Source organism: Eretmochelys imbricata, chromosome 2 (assembly GCF_965152235.1).
Source record: "Eretmochelys imbricata isolate rEreImb1 chromosome 2, rEreImb1.hap1, whole genome shotgun sequence".
In the NCBI taxonomy this organism is placed as follows: domain Eukaryota; kingdom Metazoa; phylum Chordata; order Testudines; family Cheloniidae; genus Eretmochelys; species Eretmochelys imbricata.
This window is the reverse complement of record NC_135573.1, coordinates 188,034,539-188,053,848: the sequence shown is the minus strand read 5'-3', so window position 1 is coordinate 188,053,848 and position 19,310 is coordinate 188,034,539. Positions and strand designations below refer to the sequence as shown.

The following is a 19,310-nucleotide window of genomic DNA, read 5'->3' as shown; positions in this document are numbered from 1 at the left end:
TGCCGCTGCTTCCAGGAGCTGCTTGAGGTAAGCGCCGCCCAGAGCCTGCATCCCTGATCCCCTCCTGTGGCCCAACCCCCTGCCCTGTCCTGATCCCCCTTCCACCCTTCGAACTCCTCAATCCCAGCCCGGAGCACCCACCCACACCCCAGCCCCCTGCCCCAACCCAGTGAAAATGAGAGAGTGAGGATAGGGAGAGCGAGCGACCGGAGGGGTGGGGGGAATAGAGTGAGCGAGGATGGCACCTCGGATAAGGGGTGGGGCCTCAGGAAAGGAGAAGGGTGCGGGGCAGGGCAAGGGTGTTTGGTTTTGTGCGAGTAGAAAGTTGCCAACCCAAACTGTTAATGGAGTACTGGCAGGCCAAAGAAGCTAAAGATAGAGTAAACAAATGAGTAGTTCTGGACATATCCAAAATTGGACTGTAAACCACCTATTGGACTGATTCAATTAAGTGTTGCAGGTAGAAATCTTGCAAATTACTCCTCTATGCCCTCCCTGAAACATCAGTTTATACAAATATGATCTGATATATACATAAAGGCTACGAAAACCTTTTTGTAGTCCATCCAGTCTACTCTGCAATAATCTGATTTGTTCATCTTTGAGAAGCGAAGCTACAGAATGAAGCTTTACAAACACATTTCTGCCTCTAATAAAATGTGTCCAATTTCTTTCTGTGAAAGACATGCCAGCTGATATGACAGTACAAATGAAGTATTTCCTTGCCTTTGAATGAGTCCCAAAAGACAAGAATAAATTCCACAATGGGCAGAAATGCTGCTACAATGAGGACAATTAAATGCTCCTGACAACTTCTAATTCACATAAAACAGTCTGTAAATAAATGAGAAGGGAAACAAAGGTGCTAGAAATAATAAACTGATGGTGAAATGTTCCGCAAAATACGACAGTCTTACACACTAATGTAATTCACTTACTGTAGGTAAGGCAGTTCTTTATTTCACCCTCAGTTTATTATTAAAACTGAAATTCTAGTCAATATATTGGGTTCCAGCAGCCGTCAGAGTACAGAAGCAGGTGAGTATCTACTGTATGCCTACAATGGTCAACATTTGCAAATAGTAATCAGATACTACAGTTTTTTCTAATATCCAGAATAGAGCATCAGTGATAATTATGTGCTATATGTTGCGAAATGTCGACCTTTTAAAATGGTGACAACTGTAAAATACTGTCAGAGAAGAAAGTTACTAAGTGTATCTGAGATGGCATTATCGCAAGATATTGGTTTCAAGATCTGATCACCCAGAGTTAAAGTTAATGATGAGATATGAAGAAGAATCATTACTCCATTAAGAGCCTTTTTAAAGATTAAGAATATTCTCCTTCTCAACTTCCTTTTCGTATGAGGTGTCAAGTGACATTTTTCACCTTGTTTTGCCTTGAGATTTGTATATACTTTGGCAGAGAGTAGGCTCATAAACTAAAGTTTTAAAAGACAAACACCTGATGGTTGGTACACTGAAAGAAAGAATCCTATGAGACCTCCAACCGTACCAATCTTTTAGATAGGTTTCAGAGTAACAGCCGTGTTAGTCTGTATTCGCAAAAAGAAAAGGAGTACTTGTGGCACCTTAGAGACTAACCAATTTATTTGAGCATGAGCTTTCGTGAGCTACAGCTCACTTCATCGGATGCATACTGTGGAAACTGCAGAAGACATTATATACACAGAGACCATGAAACAATACCTCCTCCCACCCCAGGAGGTATTGTTTCATGGTCTCTGTGTATATAATGTCTTCTGCAGTTTCCACAGTATGCATCCGATGAAGTGAGCTGTAGCTCACGAAAGCTCATGCTCAAATAAATTGGTTAGTCTCTAAGGTGCCACAAGTACTCCTTTTCTTTTTGCGAATCTTTTAGATGGGAGTTAAACATGACCAAAATACTTTTGGTTATTTAAGAGCGGATTATACTTTTCACAAGAGACTGAAGTAATTCTGCTAGTCCCTGTGTCCTCACTGAATTCCAGCCTGGGTAATTATTCTGGGCCATATCATGGAGCTGATTATTAAGCAGAACTCTCCATTAATTTCAGTGGGATACACATTTATAAACTGATGGCGTGGGCCATTCTAAAATTCCCCTCACAGATCCAGTTACATATGTTATTCTCTCTTTCACCTAGAAATATTACAGGTGAGCATCTTTACACATCTGATGTGTTCCATGACATGAAAGGCTGTAGTTCAGAGGAGAGAGACGTGACTTCATGGTAGTCTACATAAAGGATTTTGGAATCAAAGCAGCTAAATGTAAGGCATTATCATTGTTATCAATATGAAACTGCAGAAATAATCACGAAGCAAGATCCATCATGCAAGATTGATTGAGGAAAGGAGAAAAAGTAACATGTAGACTGTAACCCACTCTATAATCTTCATAATCTAATACAACTCCCCGGGGGAGGAAAAAGATAGTAAATTCCAAAAACTAAAAAGTACAAAAGTAATGGGAATGACTAGGATCTATGACTGATCTGCCTTCAAAAATATTGGTTTCCTGGCAGCTGAAGATACAGAATCATAGCCAGAATAGGAAGGGGGGGTTTAATTGCTAGTGTTTGAACTGTTAAAAAAACAAATTCAATAACTTCCTGTGAGGCATCATTTGAACACAAGATAAATGAAGCAAAACAAAAGCATCTTTAGGGCATAATTTATAATATGTTTATGAGTGATCCCCTTGGAATTATGAATTTACTTTATCATAAAAGGGAGCATCAGCAGTATAACTTTTCAGGACTGACTTCATAATTGGAGTCTCATATAATGTTCAGTGTGTATATAGAGCTTTTCACTTTTAAAGCACTTTTAAGTACATTAACTTGTTAATTCTCACACTGCTATGGGGAAGCAAGAGAAAATTAATTACCTGTTATGCTCTATCCCACTACTACTGCCCCATGGACCAAAATATTTCAAGAGCTTAGGTGGCTCCACTTGTCTTGGCTAGGGAGCTGAAACCGAGGGATAAAAATCCTCTAGGGTAGGATCTTTAAAGAACTATAAAAGGCCCTATTTTACAGATTGGAAAACTGAAATTGAGAGAGACTTTCCCAAGGTCACAGACAGAATATTATCTCCCAGACCACTAGATCATGTCCTGCTCTGTGTATAAAGATGACAAAAATCAGGAACTTGAAATAGTGCCAAACAAATTTTAAAGTGTCTTTATGCAGCAGGAAAGAATTCTAAAGTTATTGTGGGTATGACACATGGCTAGAAAGGGTTAAGCATCCTGCAGGATAAATAACTCAAATTCAAACTTAAAGACATATGGAGAGATAATGTCTGTGTTTTTGTGTATTTACATATATATGGGTAGTGGTCAACAATGTAATCAACAGTCCCTGTTTATGCTGTATTCTGTAAATTCAGAGATAAAAAAAACATCCTAGCATTTAAATGAACTGTAAACGCAGGATATCACTGTATTCACCTCTTTTTGAAGTGTATAGTATATCACCTGTGAATGATGGAAAAACAGGCAATTGCCTTACTTTAGTCTGGTCAGGTTTCAGAGTAGCTGCCGTGTTAGTCTGTATTTGCAAAAAGAAAAGGAGTACTTGTGGCACCTTAGAGACTAACCAATTTATTTGAGCATAAGCTTATCTCATATAAACTGGTTAGTCTCTAAGGTGCCACAAGTACTCCTTTTCTTTTAGTCTGTGTGAATAATTAACGAGGATGCTTAAGAAATGAGGGTCTATTGTTCCCCGAGGGACTCCAACCTGTCAAAGAAGGCCTGAATTGTATAAAAGATGTTTGGGTCCCAATCCTTTTTATCTCAGATCTGCTTGAAGTTTTATTCAGGAGAAGCCTAAGCCACAAGGACTGAGTTCCCAATTGTGACTGCACTGCCCTGAAATATAAACAATGAATATAACCTATGGACTATTTCTGAAAGAACTCTTTACAACTACAAAGCTTACCATCTCTGCTATGAATCTGAACCTCAAGAATTGAACTCTTATCTGTATGTATACTGATCTTTTAACAATACTCTCTCTCTCTTCTTTTTTCATAAACTTTAGTTTAGTTAATAAGAATTGGCTGTAAGCATGTTTTTGGGTAAGATCTGGAATATTCATTAACCTGGGAGGTAATGTGTCTGATCCTTTGGGATTGGTAGACGCTTTTCATTTTTATATGACAAAATAAGATTTTCCGTAATCTTCATCATTCTCGACTTGGGTATCTGGGTGGAGGCCTGAGGCTGGGTTATTTTAAGGGAACTGTGTTGTTGGCTTCTGGGCAACCAGTGAGGTAATAAAAAAGCTGTTTTGTGCTGGCTTGATAAATCTAAGTATTAAAATATTCACCAGCTTTGGGGATAGTCTGCCCCATTCTTTGCAGTTCATCCTAATTGAGCGACCTCAGCTGGCTCCCCTGGGACCCTGGTCCCAATGGGAAATGAGAAAAGGTAAACAAGTCCTCTGTTTTGCTTTAGGCCAGCGTTCATCCCACCTTTACTTGGACAGTAGAACTTTCAGATCTATCTTTACCAGATCAGTATTTCTGTAATTATCTTACAGACTTGGGTGTCAGAAGTTGTGAACTTTAGGATTAGGCCCTCAATCAATAAGACACTGGCTATGCTTCAGGTATTTAGTACCTTGAAGACTAACCAGTTCCTAAGGGTGCTGAGACTTAGATGGAGAAATGGTTTCTGGTACCTGGATGTACTTCACAGCAAAGGGCAGTGAGATGCGGTGAGCCCCAACTAGTGTCATATCCAATCCCTTCTGGGACTCTCCCTTCCCCAAGCCTGTCCTCTCCATGTCACATCTGCCTTCAATAACATTTCTAGCCCAATTCCTCAAGCCACGAACTACCCTGAGTGATGAGACACGAAATAGATTAGAGGTGGGAAAGAACTAGCACATTGCCAAGTAATGTGAAAAGTAAATGAGAGTGGGACCCAGCAAACTACACACAGGAGACAGGCAGGGGCATGAATCATAGAATATCAGGGTTGGAAGGGACCTCAAGAGGTCATCTAGTCCAATCCCCTGCTCAAAGCAGGACCAATCCCCAACTAAATCATCCCAGCCAGGGGTTTGTCAAGCCTGACCTTAAAAACTTCTAAGGAACAAGATTCCACCACCTCCCTAGGTAACGCATTCCAGTGTTTCACCACCCTCCTAGTGAAAAAGTTTTTCCTAATATCCAACCTAAACCTTCCCCACTGTAACTTGAGACCATTACTCCTTGTTCTGTCATCAGCTACCACTGAGAACAGTCTAGATCCATCCTCTTTGGAACCCCTTTTCAGGTAGTTGAAAGCAGCTATCAAATCCTCCCTCATTCTTCTCTTCTGCAGACTAAACAATCCCAGTTCCCTCAGCCTCTCCTCATAAGTCATGTGTTCCAGTCCCCTAATCATTTTTGTTGCCCTCCGCTAGACTCTTTCCAATTTTTCCACATCCTTCTTGTAGTGTGGGGCCCACAACTGAACACAGTACTCCAGATGAGGCCTCACCAATGTTGAATAGAGGGGAACCATCACGTCCCTCTATCTGCTGGCAATGCCCCTACTTATACATCCCAAAATGCCATTGGCCTTCTTGGCAACAAGGGCACACTGTTGACTCATATCCAGCTTCTCGTCCACTGTAACCCCTAGGTCCTTTTCTACAGAACTGCTGCCGAGCCATTCGGTCCCTAATCTGTAGCGGTGCATGGGATTCTTCCGTCCTAAGTGCAGGACTCTGCACTTGTCCTTGTTGAACCTCATCAGAATTCTTTTGGCCCAATCCTCTAATTTGTCTAGGGCCCTCTGTATCCTATCCCTACCCTTCAGCGTATCTACCTCTCCTCCCAGTTTAGTGTCATCTGCAAACTTGCTGAGAGTGCAATCCACACCATCCTCCAGATCATTTACGAAGATATTGAACAAAACCGGCCCGAGGACTGAGGATGCTTGCTGTAGAGTCCTAATGTAATTTAAAAGTATTATTTTGTTTTTTTAAAGACAAAGTCTTTCAAAGAATTAAAAAATACATATAACTAATAAAAAAAACAAAACATAAAAACAAAAACAAATGTTAAACAGCTCATATATAGGTTTTCTGATCTGTACATACCTATTTAGATGATTTCATACTTAGGTGCGTGAAAATCAACAATGTTTATCAAGAAATGAGCGTGCCTTTTTGAGTCTAATGAGGAAATACATATGGTGTGTGTTTATTTAAATATATTTTGCAGCTGTTGTGAATTATAATTTATGTGAATCCATAATTTAGACAGTAATACTGTTAATACAAAAAGTTGTATTAAAAATTATGAAAAGATCAGTGCATATGCACTAGGGAATAGCCAGATTTAAAGTGTTAATGGAATTAATTTTAAAATTAAACAAAACAGAAGAGCTTTCTCTGTATTATGAATAATCTGTTTACAAGCAACATTTCAATTAAGTACATGTCCTAAACTGATAAAAATACCATTAGCACCAGGATTTTAATATTTTAATTACTCCTAGATTTTTAAGGTCAAGGGGACCATTTTGAAACTGTCTGAGCTCCTGTACAATATAGGCCATAGAAGCTCAGCCAGTAATTTCTGCATCCAGCCTGTAAACCCATAACTTCTGTTTGAAGTTCTAATATATCATTATTATTTATATAGCAGTCTGTATATGTCTGAAGCTCTAGTCAACACACAAAAGAAAGAAGTTGCCCCAAAGAGTTTACAGTCAAATTCACAGAATTATGATAGCACAAGTGACAACTATTCAAGTGCACTGTTGCAGATTTTGTCTTGTTGGCTTGTCAATGCTTACTCACAAAACCAAGGATACTATTGTTAATAAGTAATTAAAAATGGTCGATGCTAGCAAAATGCGGTTACAAATTTATAGACAAGCTTTCAAACAAATGTATTCTCATTTCAGCAACAGAAGTTTCTCACTACATCTTGTAAACTGAAGCCAAATTCTCTATTTCAACACATTTTATTACTGAATCTGCCTTTTATTTAGATGTGTAATGATTTGTATAGTTAGGACCGCTGAAGTCAATGGGGCTCCTCCTGGGTGCATCAGACTGCTAAAGAGATCACAATGTAGGACTGGGGCATTAGTTAGTAAGAAAGAAGTTTATAGTCATAGTGTGACTGGCCCTTTCACAGGCGTGAATAGGAAGGTAGGAAGAATACAAGGAGCCTCCCTTCTTCCTGCATGCTCCAGGCGTGCAAGGACCAGTTACAATCAAAGTTCATGTGCTCTCGGCTCTGGGCTCTGTACCACCCTTATACAAAGTTGTGCCTTAAAGGTACAATTTAGCTTTCACTTAGTCACTCATTTAGGAACCACCAGCTTTAGTGTGGCTATGTAATTATAAACTACAGTACATAATTAAGTATACTGAGTAGAAAAGCTCATGCTACGATACATACATAGGCAAATATTTGCAGTGAGGAGGGTGCAAATATAAGAAACACATACCTTGTTCATAAAGTAAAGTCATGTTTGTATTTTTGTGGGCAACCAGATTATTCAATAATGCAATTACACTCTGCATGGTATTACCCAGCACACTGTCCTGGTGCTCCTGTAATACAAATAAAATTAAACGACAAATAAAACATCTTCCAATACATTTACTTATTTTAAGTTTAACAGTAGACTGTTACCTTGCAAAATGTAATGGGAAATATTATCCAATTCCTTTAAAATTCAACTTTATGATTACAGCACAGTGACAATTACATTAACATGACCTCTTATAAAGGTTGTTTAAGAGGCTAATTACCTGCACTAAAACCTCAGATCTGAACTTCACATGTGACCTTTTGTCATAAATGAGTTGAACAAAAACTGAATAACCCTGAACACTCACCTCATATTCAGAACTGATGTATATTTTCATTGCATTACATTTCTCTTACAGACTATTCTCATTCTACTTAGCTTTAGTTCGAGGTGCCATAGAAAGCCATGTGATCCTTTTGTTATTTTGTGAGTAAATACACCAGGGGGCAAGATTTTTCATAAATGTAATATTAAGATTAATATTAGGGCTGTCAAGCTATAAAAAAAATTAATCGCGATTAATCGTGTGTTAAACAATAATAGAATACCATTTATTTAAATATTTTTGGATGCACATTTTCAAATATATTGATTTCAATTACACCATGGAATACAAAGTGTACGGTGCTCACTTTATATTTATTTTTTATTATAAACATTTGCACTGTAAAAATAAAAGAAATAGTATTTTTCAATTCACTTAATACAAGTACTGTAGTGTAATATCTTTATTATGAAAGTTGAACTTACAAATGTAGAATTATGTACCAAAAATAACTGCATATAAAAATAAAATAAATGTAAAACTTTAGAGCCTACAAGTCCACTCAGTCCTACTTCTTGTTCAGCCAATCGCTCAAACAAGGTTATTTACATTTGCAGGAGATAATGCTGCCCGTTTCTTGTTTACAATGTCACCTGAAAGTGAGATCAGGCATTCGCATGGCACTGTGCCAAATGCGCTAAAGATTCATATGTCCCTTCATGCTTCAATCAACATTCCAGAGGACATGCATCCATGTTGACGATAGGTTCTGCTTGATAACAATCCAAAGGAGTGCATGTTCATTTTCATCATCTGAGTCAGATTCTACCACTTGATTTTCTTTTTTTGTGGTTTGGTTCTGTAGTTTCCGCATTAGAGTGCTGCTCTTTTAAGACTTCTGAAAGCATGCTCCACACTCTGACCCTCTCAGATTATGGAAGGCACTTCAGATTCTTAAATCTTGGGTCGAGTGCTGTAGCTATCTTTAGAAATCTCACATTGGTACCTTCTCTTTGCGTTTTGTCAAATCTACAGTGAAAGTGTTCTTAAAACGAACAGCATGCTGGGTCATCATCCGAGACTGCTATAATATGAAATATATGGCAGAATGCAGGTAAAACACAGAGCAGGAGATATACAATTCTCCCCCAAGGAGTTCAGTCACAAATTTAATTAACACATTGTTTCTTTACCAAGCGTCATCTGAATGGAAGCATGTCCTCTGGAATGGTGGCCAAAGCATGAAGGGGCATACGAATGTTTAGGATATCTGACACATAAATACCTTGCAATGCTGGCTACAAAAATGCCATGCGAACATCTGTTCTCGCTCAGATGACATTGTAAATCAGAAGTGGGCAGCATTATCTCCCGTAAATGTAAACAAACTTGTTTCTCTTAGCGATTGGCTAAACAAGAAGTAGGACCAAGTGGACTTGCAGGCTCTAAAGTTTTGCATTATTTTGTTTTTGAGTGTCGTTATGTAACAAAAAAAATCTACACTTTTCGTTGTACTTTCACGAAAAAGAGATTGCACTACGGTACTTTACTCCTGGGGGAATTCTGCGCACCTTAGCATGCACAGAATTAATGTTCCCTGCAGATTTCTTTGCTTCCCTGCAGAAAAATGACTTTCTGACAGAGAAGAAAAGGGAAGCTGCAAGAGCAGTCACACATCACTCCCTCGCAGTGAAGGTACAACGTTTCAGGCACCGAGAGCAGCTGGCGGAGAGGTAAATCTCCATGGGGCTGGAGACACCCCAGCCAGTGGCTCCTACCCTGAGATAGAATCAGTGGCTGGGCTGGTGGCAGGAGAGGATGGGACTTCCTTTTCCTCTATGAGGAGTGCCTGGGGCTGTGTCAGACTCACACCCAGAAACCTCCCCCAGCTACAAAAAACTCAGCATCCTCCCCTGTTTCCTGCCCCCATCACTCCTCAGCTGTTGGGGGCGGGGTCACTGTATGGGGAGCTGCTCCCCCATCCACCCAACCCCTGTGCATCCAGACCCCCCATACCCAGACACCCCTGCCAAGCCTCATTCAGTACATCGAGAACCCCCCTAGCCCTCCATACCCAAACCTCTCCCCACTGAACCTCAACCCCTGCATCTGGAGCCCCCCGGCACTAGACCTCCTGCCTCCGGACCCACACCCCTGCACCTAGACCACCCTCCACTGAGCTCCGTGCACGCAAATCCCCACCCAGAGCCCCCACATCCAGACCCCCCCGCCATTGACCAACAACTAGCTGCTCTGAGACCCCCACCCCACCAAGCCCCACGCCCCCAGCACCCAGATCCCTCTGCTGAGCCCCAACCACCTTCACCTGGAAGCCCCTGCAGAGATCCATTGCCCCTGCACCTGGAACTTCCCTAAGGAGCCTCTGTGGATCCAGATCCCCCCCAGACCTAGACCCCACACTGAGCTGCCTGCACCGAGATTGTTCCACAGAGAATCCTCTCACCCCACTCCTGGATCCCCCCACACTGAGCCCCTCCACACTTGGATCCTGCCTGGTTGAACCTGCCTGCCCCACACCTGGTGCACCTGACGCAGAGGGGCAGGGCCCCAGGGTGTTTTTGGGGCAGGCCCAGGCCTTGTGCTGTGTCAGGATCCAGTGCAGCCCCACTGCTGAGTCCATGTCCTTGGTTGGGAGGAGGGAGGGCTGCAGAGTGATCTTCCACCTTTGTGCAGCCAGTGGCCTGTGCTCCCTACTGCCATGCTAGAGCCTCCACATTTATTTACTGACAAATAAAACTTGCAGAATTTTGAAGAATTTTAAAATATTATGCATAGAATTTTTAATTTTTTGGCACAGAATGCCCTCAGAAGTAGATACTTGTATGAGGTGAATTGAAAAACACTATTTCTTTTATCATTTTTACAATGCAAATATTTGTAATAAAAATAAAGTGAGCACTGTACACTTTGTGGTTTGTGTTATAATTGAAATCAATATATTTGAAAATGTACAAAACCATCCAAAATATTTAATACGCTTAAATTGGTATTCTATTGTTTAACAGTGCAATTAAATTAAATTTTTTTAGTTAAATGAGTGAGTTAACTGCGATTAATTGACAGTCCTAGTTAATATATAATACATGGAGGATACCCATATATAGTTTCATGATTCTCAGTGAGGCTCATTGTTGACAGATTGCTTCAGTGAAGTGACAGAATATTCTGTCTCTATATTGATACATTCAAGGTGTTTTTGATCACAGGAAAAATGTTGCGTCTCTACTGTCCTTAAAAATATGCTGTAATCAATCGGAAAGGTGTGAAAAATTGTGGTGTGATCAGTAATAATTAGCTTGACAAGGAGTGCCTGAGATGCTTGCTCATCCAGCTTGGTCTACAACTCCTGCCTATGAATATTCCCCCCTTTCTTGGGATGCAGGCTTCCGATAGCTTCTGCAGCTTTGATTTAAAATAATCCCAGGCCTCCTCTACCTTTAGATCTATAAATTCTTCAGTCCAATCCACTTTCCTAACTAATTTCCTTAATTTTTGAAAGTCAGCCCTTTTGAAATCAAAAACCCTAGTTGCAGATTTATTTTTGTTAATCCTTCTGTTCAGTTTGAACTGAATTAGCTCATGATCACTTGAGCCAAGACTATCCCCTACAACCATTTCTTCTATGAGGTCCTCACTACTCACCAAAACCAAATCCAAAATGGCATTCCCTCTAGTCGGTTCAGCAACTATTTGCTGAAGGAATCCATCAGCTATCACATCTAGGAAAATCGGAGCCCTATTATTATTACTAGCACTCGTCCTCCAGTCTATATCTGGGAAGTTAAAGTCTCCCATGATCACACAGTTTCCATTAGTATTTACTTTATTAAAAACATTAAAAAGGGCTCTATCCATTCCAAATTAGATCCCGGCGGTCTATAGCACACCCCAAGCACTATCCCAGGGGAGGCTCTAATAGTTTTCTTCCCCAATGTATTTTTTGCCCAGACGGACTCAGTCATATCCATTTCATCGCTTCTTATTTCTTTACATTCTACCTCATCATTGATATATAATGCTACTCCACATTTATTTACCGCCTTTACCTTTATTTCGGTCTTTCCTAAACAGCACATACCCTTCAATACCTGTAGTCCAGTCATGACTACTATTCCACCATGTTTCTGTTACCCTATAATATCTGGTTTAACTTCCTGCACCAGTAGCTCTAGTTCCTCCATTTTGTTACCTAGGCTCCTCGCATTAGTGTACAAACATCTTAATTTTTGCTGTTTGGCCTCACTCACATTCTGTACCCTATTAGGCACGGTCATTCTACAGCCAGTATAACCTGTTAGACTGGTATCTACACTGCCCTTCCTCCTACCCATGGCTGTATCCTTTCTTACTTCGTTTTCTTTCCTCTCAATGCTAAAATCCGGCGTGGAGATTACCTGGACGTCTCCCAGCCATCTCCCCCAAATTCCTAGTTTAATGCTCTCTTAATCAGTTGTGCCAGCCTCCATCCTAGAAGTCTATTTCCCTCTCTACTCAGGTGAAGTCCATCCCGAGAGAACAGTCCTCTGTCCATGAATGCCTCCCAGGGCCATACATCCCAAAGCCCTCCTTATAGCACCACTGCCTAAGCCATCTGTTGATAGTCATAATCTTGTCACACCTTTGTTGCCCTTCTCTAGGAACAGGCAGAATCCCACTAAAGATCACCTGAGCCTCGATTTCCTTAAGCGTCTTCTCCAGCCTAGCATAGTCTCCCTTAATACTTTCCAGTGAGAATCTAGCCGTATCATTTGTTCCCACATGAAGGATAATTAGGGGATTCTTTCCTGCTCCCTTTAGAATCCTTTTCAACCTTAGGTCTACATCCTGTATCTTAGCACCTGGAAGACAGCACACTCTCCTATTCTCTGGTTACAGGCCTATCTATTCTTCTCAGTAAAGAGTCCCCAATCACATAGACCTGCCTTTTCCTAGTGACGGTGCTATTCTCCAGTTATCCCCTGTTCCCTCTGGCTGCAAGTTCTTTCCATTCCTATTCTCCCTTGTAATCCTCTTTAACCCATCCTGTATCCTCCTGGGGTTTATATTTGGTGTAATCTCCATTAACTCTTCCCCTTTTCCTATAGGACTAGCCGCTCTTCTCTTCTTCCTTGCCCTTCCACCTTCAGTGACTACCTGCTGAGCCCCTTCTTCATTTTCCAAATCTGCAAACCTATTCTTGAGCTCTATTTCTCCTTCACTAGCCCGTCTTTTCCTCTGCCTGGTTCTTTTAGTCACATGCTTCCACTGACCACTTTCCTCACCCAGTCTCCCCTCAGAATTCCCCAGCCCTGATTCCACCTGCAAGTCTGAGCTTTTCCCTTCAGATACCTCCATAATCTGCTCAAACCCCTTCCTAAACTCTACCAGACTTTCCACCTGCATCCCCAAACCTCGGATCTTTTCCTCCATCAGCTCTATCAGACGGCATTTCATACAGACAAAACTCTTACCAGGTGCCCCCTCCAGGATCATGTACATACTACAGCTTCCACATCCAGTCATCCTCATTGTGTCTTCCGCTACATGGGTCACTCCCACTGCTGCCTCTGTATCTGTCATAGCCTTGCCACCTAAATCCTGTTAATCTGGGAAACACAAACCACACCCAAAACACCACCACCCACAGCAAAACACAAGTACGACAAGACAAACTCCCCTTTCAAACTCCCACTCAAACTCCCCTGTCTACAGCTCTGTTTGCTAGCTCCTGTGCCCCTGCAGCTATCTGTGCCGCTGCCTGACTGACTGGCTGCCGTTTAGGACCCCTAGTCAGAGAAGCCCCGCCCCCTAATCAGGGCTCAGATTCTCTCCCAGCACAAAGCCCCTACAAGCCTATACATATACAAATACTACAAAACCAAAACCAAATACAAATACCTTCTCCTCCAACAGAACTCCCACTCAAACTCATTAGTATACAGATGATATGCAGCAACATATCTTCTTTCTACCAGAAATGGATGATGTGGGGTCTATTTTTGCTTGCTTCCTAGCATTAGGACTTGCATAAGAGTAAACTAGCTGAATCTTAATTTGTACAAATCTGAAATAACAACAATGGGTTAAAAGCAGCGGAAGGATTTTAAGAGTATGGTGAAGATGACTTCAGACCCCATTAAATACAGGGGTTAGCCAAGCAATTTGCAACTTGATGCTCTAAGATAGTGGTTCTCAAACTTTTGTACTGGTGACTCCTTTCACATAGCAATCCCCTGAGTGTGACCCCCAAAGACCTTAAAATATATTTAACACCATTATAAATGCAGGAGGCAAAATGGGATTTGCGGTGAAGGCTGACATCTCGTGACCCCCCATGTAATAACCTCACGATCCCCTGAGCAGTCCCAACCCCCAATTTGAAAACCCCTGCTCTAAGACCACAGTCTTCCTCTGGAACCCAGCTAGTTCTGGGGGCCAAGAGCAACTTAATCTCAGCTACCTCCTCTGAATAGACATCTGTGACCTCTCTCAGGTTTGCTGTTACCACAATAATGGCAATAAGTCCTACTTTGGGATATTCTTGATGACCACTCAGAAGTTACAGATGGTGCTGCATGCAACTGGTTGACTGTTGGCTAGTAACAGTCACAAGGAATATGTTACTACTTTTCTTAAAATAGTTCCTTCCTAGTCAACTTCTGTGTGCAATGCAAGGTGTTGTCTCTTATCTATAAAGCCCTGGATGGCTTGGGTCCCCACTATCAGAGAGAGAACTTCTCTTTCCACATATGATCATCACAGCATTTGAGATAAGGTAGAGCATTTGAGGGCCTAGATGTAAACATCATGTGGTTAAGTAGCTGGGAATTCTCAGTGGGGGGTCTCCTGACTCTGGAACTGACTTTTCTCAAGGGTCTGCTGGACTTTAGGATACAATGCAAAGCCTAAAATATAGTCTGATATATTTAAATACAATGCTGGAAAGTATGAATGTAATCTCCTTTAAAAAAATAAAGTAACCAAAACAGAAAAGTGATGTCATATGGCAATGCTATTGAAAAGCAGTTTTGAAATATAGTCTTGTGGGACTTCAAGTTTTCAGATAAGCATTGCTAATATATCAACAAGATACACGTTCATCTTATAGCCCGTCACCTTCTCTCTAATTAGTTTTTTTTAAAGCATGCTTGGAGCACAATTAATAAACACCAAGAAGATATACTTTTTTCACAACAAAACTAACTAATAATATATTCTGTAGAAAACCAGTTCCTAAGAAAACAAAAATGAAAAGTTAGTAAAAAAAGATCTCTGTTTATGACAAAATGAAAGATGACACTCGGTATCAAGTACTTTCTGTGGAAGTATAATAAATTTGTCATTCTGAGGCCAAAGCACCATATATTTGATGTAAATATCTTGCAATCAAAATTCACCTTTTTAAATATACATTTGTAATAGAGAACTTGCTGGTTGTGCAGCATTGCAATCTTTTGCATCCACAAAGTTAGTAGCTCTTAAATTAAGCCATAATTCTTTTAATGGAAATCAATCAACTGTGTTATATATAACTCTCGAATGAAACATAGAAGCAAAGGCACCTGTGCAACAATTAAAGCAGTATCACATGAAGTTTATTGTACTATAACCTACACAATTGTAGATTTCAGAATGTAATTCTAGGTATCTAAGAGAGAAAAATACTCTCTTAATAAAATATTATTCTAGGTGTCCAATTTAGAGAAAAAGAGTGTACTCAGCTAGATTACTGAAGTTTTTATTATATTGTATATATAGAAAATGAATTATGGCTAGGTCTCATGAAGCCACAGGTATGTCTTACCTACACCTAAGGTGTCACTGATGGCTGTTATGCTAGATTTGTAAAGTTTGTGTAGAAAATATTTGACTTCTAAATAATCCATCAATAAGCAAAGCTGATCTAATTTGTGTGCACGACAGCAAGACTGTGGACATTTAATGAACAGTGCACTTGACAGCTTTAATAAAACATAGCATTTGCCAACAGAGATAATTAGAATTGAAGAAGCAAAATTCTAGTGTTTAGCAATGCAGATGAAACAACTTCATTAAAATGTACAGCTTCGGCAAATGAAAGGCAGGAAAGCACTGGACCCTGAAGAATCAGCCTTCTCAAAACTAATTGCTTCAGTGCTTAAACAGGACAGCTATGAAATACCAAGGGCATAACAAGGAAATACTAGTTTAAAAAATCGGCTTTTCAAAGAACACTGCACTGTATTTAGGCCATTAAACTTTTTATTCTAATTTGAAGGGTTGTGTGTTAATGAAAGAAATCACTCACACTGTTTTAAAACCAATAAGGTAAGTAAATTTATATTAGCTACATGGACCTGTGAGTTTCATTCAGATGCTATTGTATAAATCCCAATAATAACTTTTTTCTTCCTTTTAGTGCATCAGAATTTAAAACAACACACCCAGACTTCAGCATTTTAACCACTTTGTTTGATAACACTGAAACCAGATTGCAATTGTGATAAAAGTTAATCCTCTGAAGACTGTACATAACATGTACATGCCCCTCTAAGCATTAATTTGGCTAACAGTCTGCAAAATAAAAACACTTTAAGGGTTAACTTCAGAGATATGCTGTTATTAAATTACAGGATACCATGACATTTCACACAGTAATTCTAGTCCATTCAATGGAATTACAGTGGTTAAACTGCAACTATTTTAGGAGCTCTCTTTCTTAAGCACATGACCTATGAACACAAGTTAGTTAATTAATATGAAATCACAAGAGGTTTTGCTATTTCTTACAATAAATCAATTGATAAAAAAGTATTATAAAAATGAAATATAACCAAACTACTTCTTACAAGGCTGCATTTTTTATTTGTTGTCAAAACCTCTTGACAAAAGTGCAGGTTTATATTGTACTGGGCATAGTTTATTCTCTCTGTCCGTAAATGTCAATGAGCAAACTAGAAGCCTCAATATACAGTTTATCTGGAAGCAGAAAATTGTTATATCTTTAGTATACAGCCGATAAGGGACTTTGTCAACAAACATATGCACCATTCTTCAACCATAAAAATAAGCTAACTGAGAAACAAGTCAATTCTGCCTAGTTACATACTTGACTAATCAGGCTTTTAAAGTTTTGTTGCTTTTGATCAATGGACTAGTCTACACAAAACTGAACATTGGTAAACATGAATCTCAATATTAATTTAATGTTGTTGTCTGTAGATGATCGAACTTAAAATAGGGATTATGCTTTAACAACCTGATATTCCAAAGGAAAAAACCATAGCTCTGATGACTTCATCTTTCGAAACCATTCTTACTCATATGTAATAAATATGTCTAATAAATATAACATTTCAAAAGATTACAGTAGGGTGCTGATAATGTAGTGAGGAGGCTTTGGAAATCCAGTTCAGGAATAATCATAGATATCCTGCTTCTTGGATGTATGACAACGTTGGTCTATGTGGTGCACACAAGGGAAAGGAGATGTCTTGCGCCTTTCACTAAAATTCTTATTGGGGAGTCATAAAAGGGCGTATGCAAGCTTCAGACATCAAAGGAAAATAGTAACTCAGAGTGATTGTTTGGGGGTGATGAAGGAAGAACGCATGTGTGTGAAAATATGCAGTTATTTCAAGCACCATAACAACACACAAGGTACTGAAAGCCTGGGTTGTTGTTCTCCTATCCCACCATAACAAGTGGTACAGAAAATTAAGACAAATATTTAATAGTGTTATATTTTATTTTCTCCTTTTTCCAGTGGGGGTATTTATCCCAGCCATCAACACATAGGTTTCTTCTCTGCTCAAATCCTAGTCAGATTATGCAAGTTTTAAACACAGCCCTGATAAAGCCCTCTTCTTTCATACTGGAAATCAATTATGGTGTCCCCTTTATTCCCCCTATTCCGTAGTTCGATGGCTATAGTTGCATTCTTGCCCCCTATGTTAACAAGTAGCTTGTTATGAGCCAGAGGGAAAGTTACTTATAAAAACTGGGGTTCTTTAAGAGTGTTGCTTCTGCATATTTACATTTGCGGGATGCAATCCCAGAAAAGATGAGATTTGGTAATCTTCTAGAAAAGCAGTTTCTGTTGGGACTACACAAGTGCTCCCTGGAAGCACCAAATAGTTAGAGTTGAGGCTATAAAGGGGCCATATGACCTCACTCTTCTTATTTCTTTCTGTAAAGAAGAGTCCTATAGAAGGGGGGATAGCAGGCAAGTTTCATGAATATACAGGCAACATGCCTCCAAGAACCATAATTACTAGAGTAACTATTTTTCCTTCTTTTAGGTGACTGCTGCACATTCCAGCTGGTGGGATTCTAATGAGCACTACTACCTCTGGGAGGTACGTTTATACGTTATAATTAATAAGAATTGCAGAATTAGCCTACGACAGTGAGCATCAGCTCTAGATGTTACATCGAGAGCAGAGCTGAGTGCGTTCAGAACATTAGGTAAATGCTCTGCAGAAGTCTAAGGAGGAAACATTCTATGCCTGGTAGAGTGAGTTGAGATCCCGAGGTGCTGACCCCGAATATCCATTGGCACATCTTTTTTTCTTTTTCAAGGGCTACAGAGGAGCCAAGAGCTGCATCAATGTATCCTCAAAAGAACCTGCCTGAGGCTGAGGAAATACCACAGAAGATATTCAGATAGCTTATGTTGTGGCATTAATTTAATCAGCATTAAGGAAGTCCCTGGCACCAAGGGAGCGCTCATGCTGGTTTGCTCCAGAGCAACAAAGCTCAAAGAGAATCACTAGTACTCACACTGCTGTAGGTGCCTTTTTAATACCAAGTTTCCTAAGTGCCTGAAGGGTCTCTGGGCCCTGGTCTACACCAGGAGTTGAGGTCGAATTTAGCAGCGTTAAATAGATTTAACCCTGCACCTGTCCACACGACGAAGCCCTTTTTTTTTTATTTAAAGGGCTCTTAAAATCGATTTCCTTACTCCACCCCCGACAAGGGGATTAGCGCTGAAATTGGCCTTGCCAGGTTGAATTTGGGGTACTGTGGACACAATTAGACGGTATTGGCCTCTGGGAGCTATCCCAGAGTGCTCTATTGTGACCGCTCTGGACAGCACTCTCAACTCAGATGCACTGGCCAGGTAGACAGGAAAAGACCCACAAACTTTTGAATTTCAATTTCCTGTTTGCATGGTCACCTGCAGCTTGCCACGCTGGCCAGAGCTCATCAGCAGAGGTGACCATGATGGAGTCCCAGAATCGCAAAAGAGCTCCAGCATGGACCGAATGGGAGGTGCGGGATCTGATCACTGTATGGGGAGAGGAATCCATGCTATCAGAACTCCGTTCCAGTTTTTGAAATGCCAAAACATTTGTCAAAATCTCCCAGGGCATGAAAGACAGAGACCCTAACAGGGACCCGAAGCAATGCCACGTGAAACTTAAGGAGCTGAGGCAAGCCTACCAGAAAACCAGAGAGGCAAACGGCCACTCCGGGTCAGAGCCCCAAACATGCCGCTTCT

The 19,310-nt window shown here is 40.4% G+C and overlaps 1 protein-coding gene across 1 annotated transcript in view; it reads right to left on the bottom strand.

The window, feature by feature from the left end:
• Positions 1–19,310, bottom strand: part of ULK4 (unc-51 like kinase 4) — a 397,461-nt gene that overhangs the window by 115,603 nt on the left and 262,548 nt on the right. Inside the window, exon 32 of the mRNA XM_077811124.1 lies at positions 7,477–7,582. Coding sequence (XP_077667250.1) covers positions 7,477–7,582 — 106 coding nt within the window. The remainder of the gene's footprint in view (positions 1–7,476; positions 7,583–19,310) is intronic.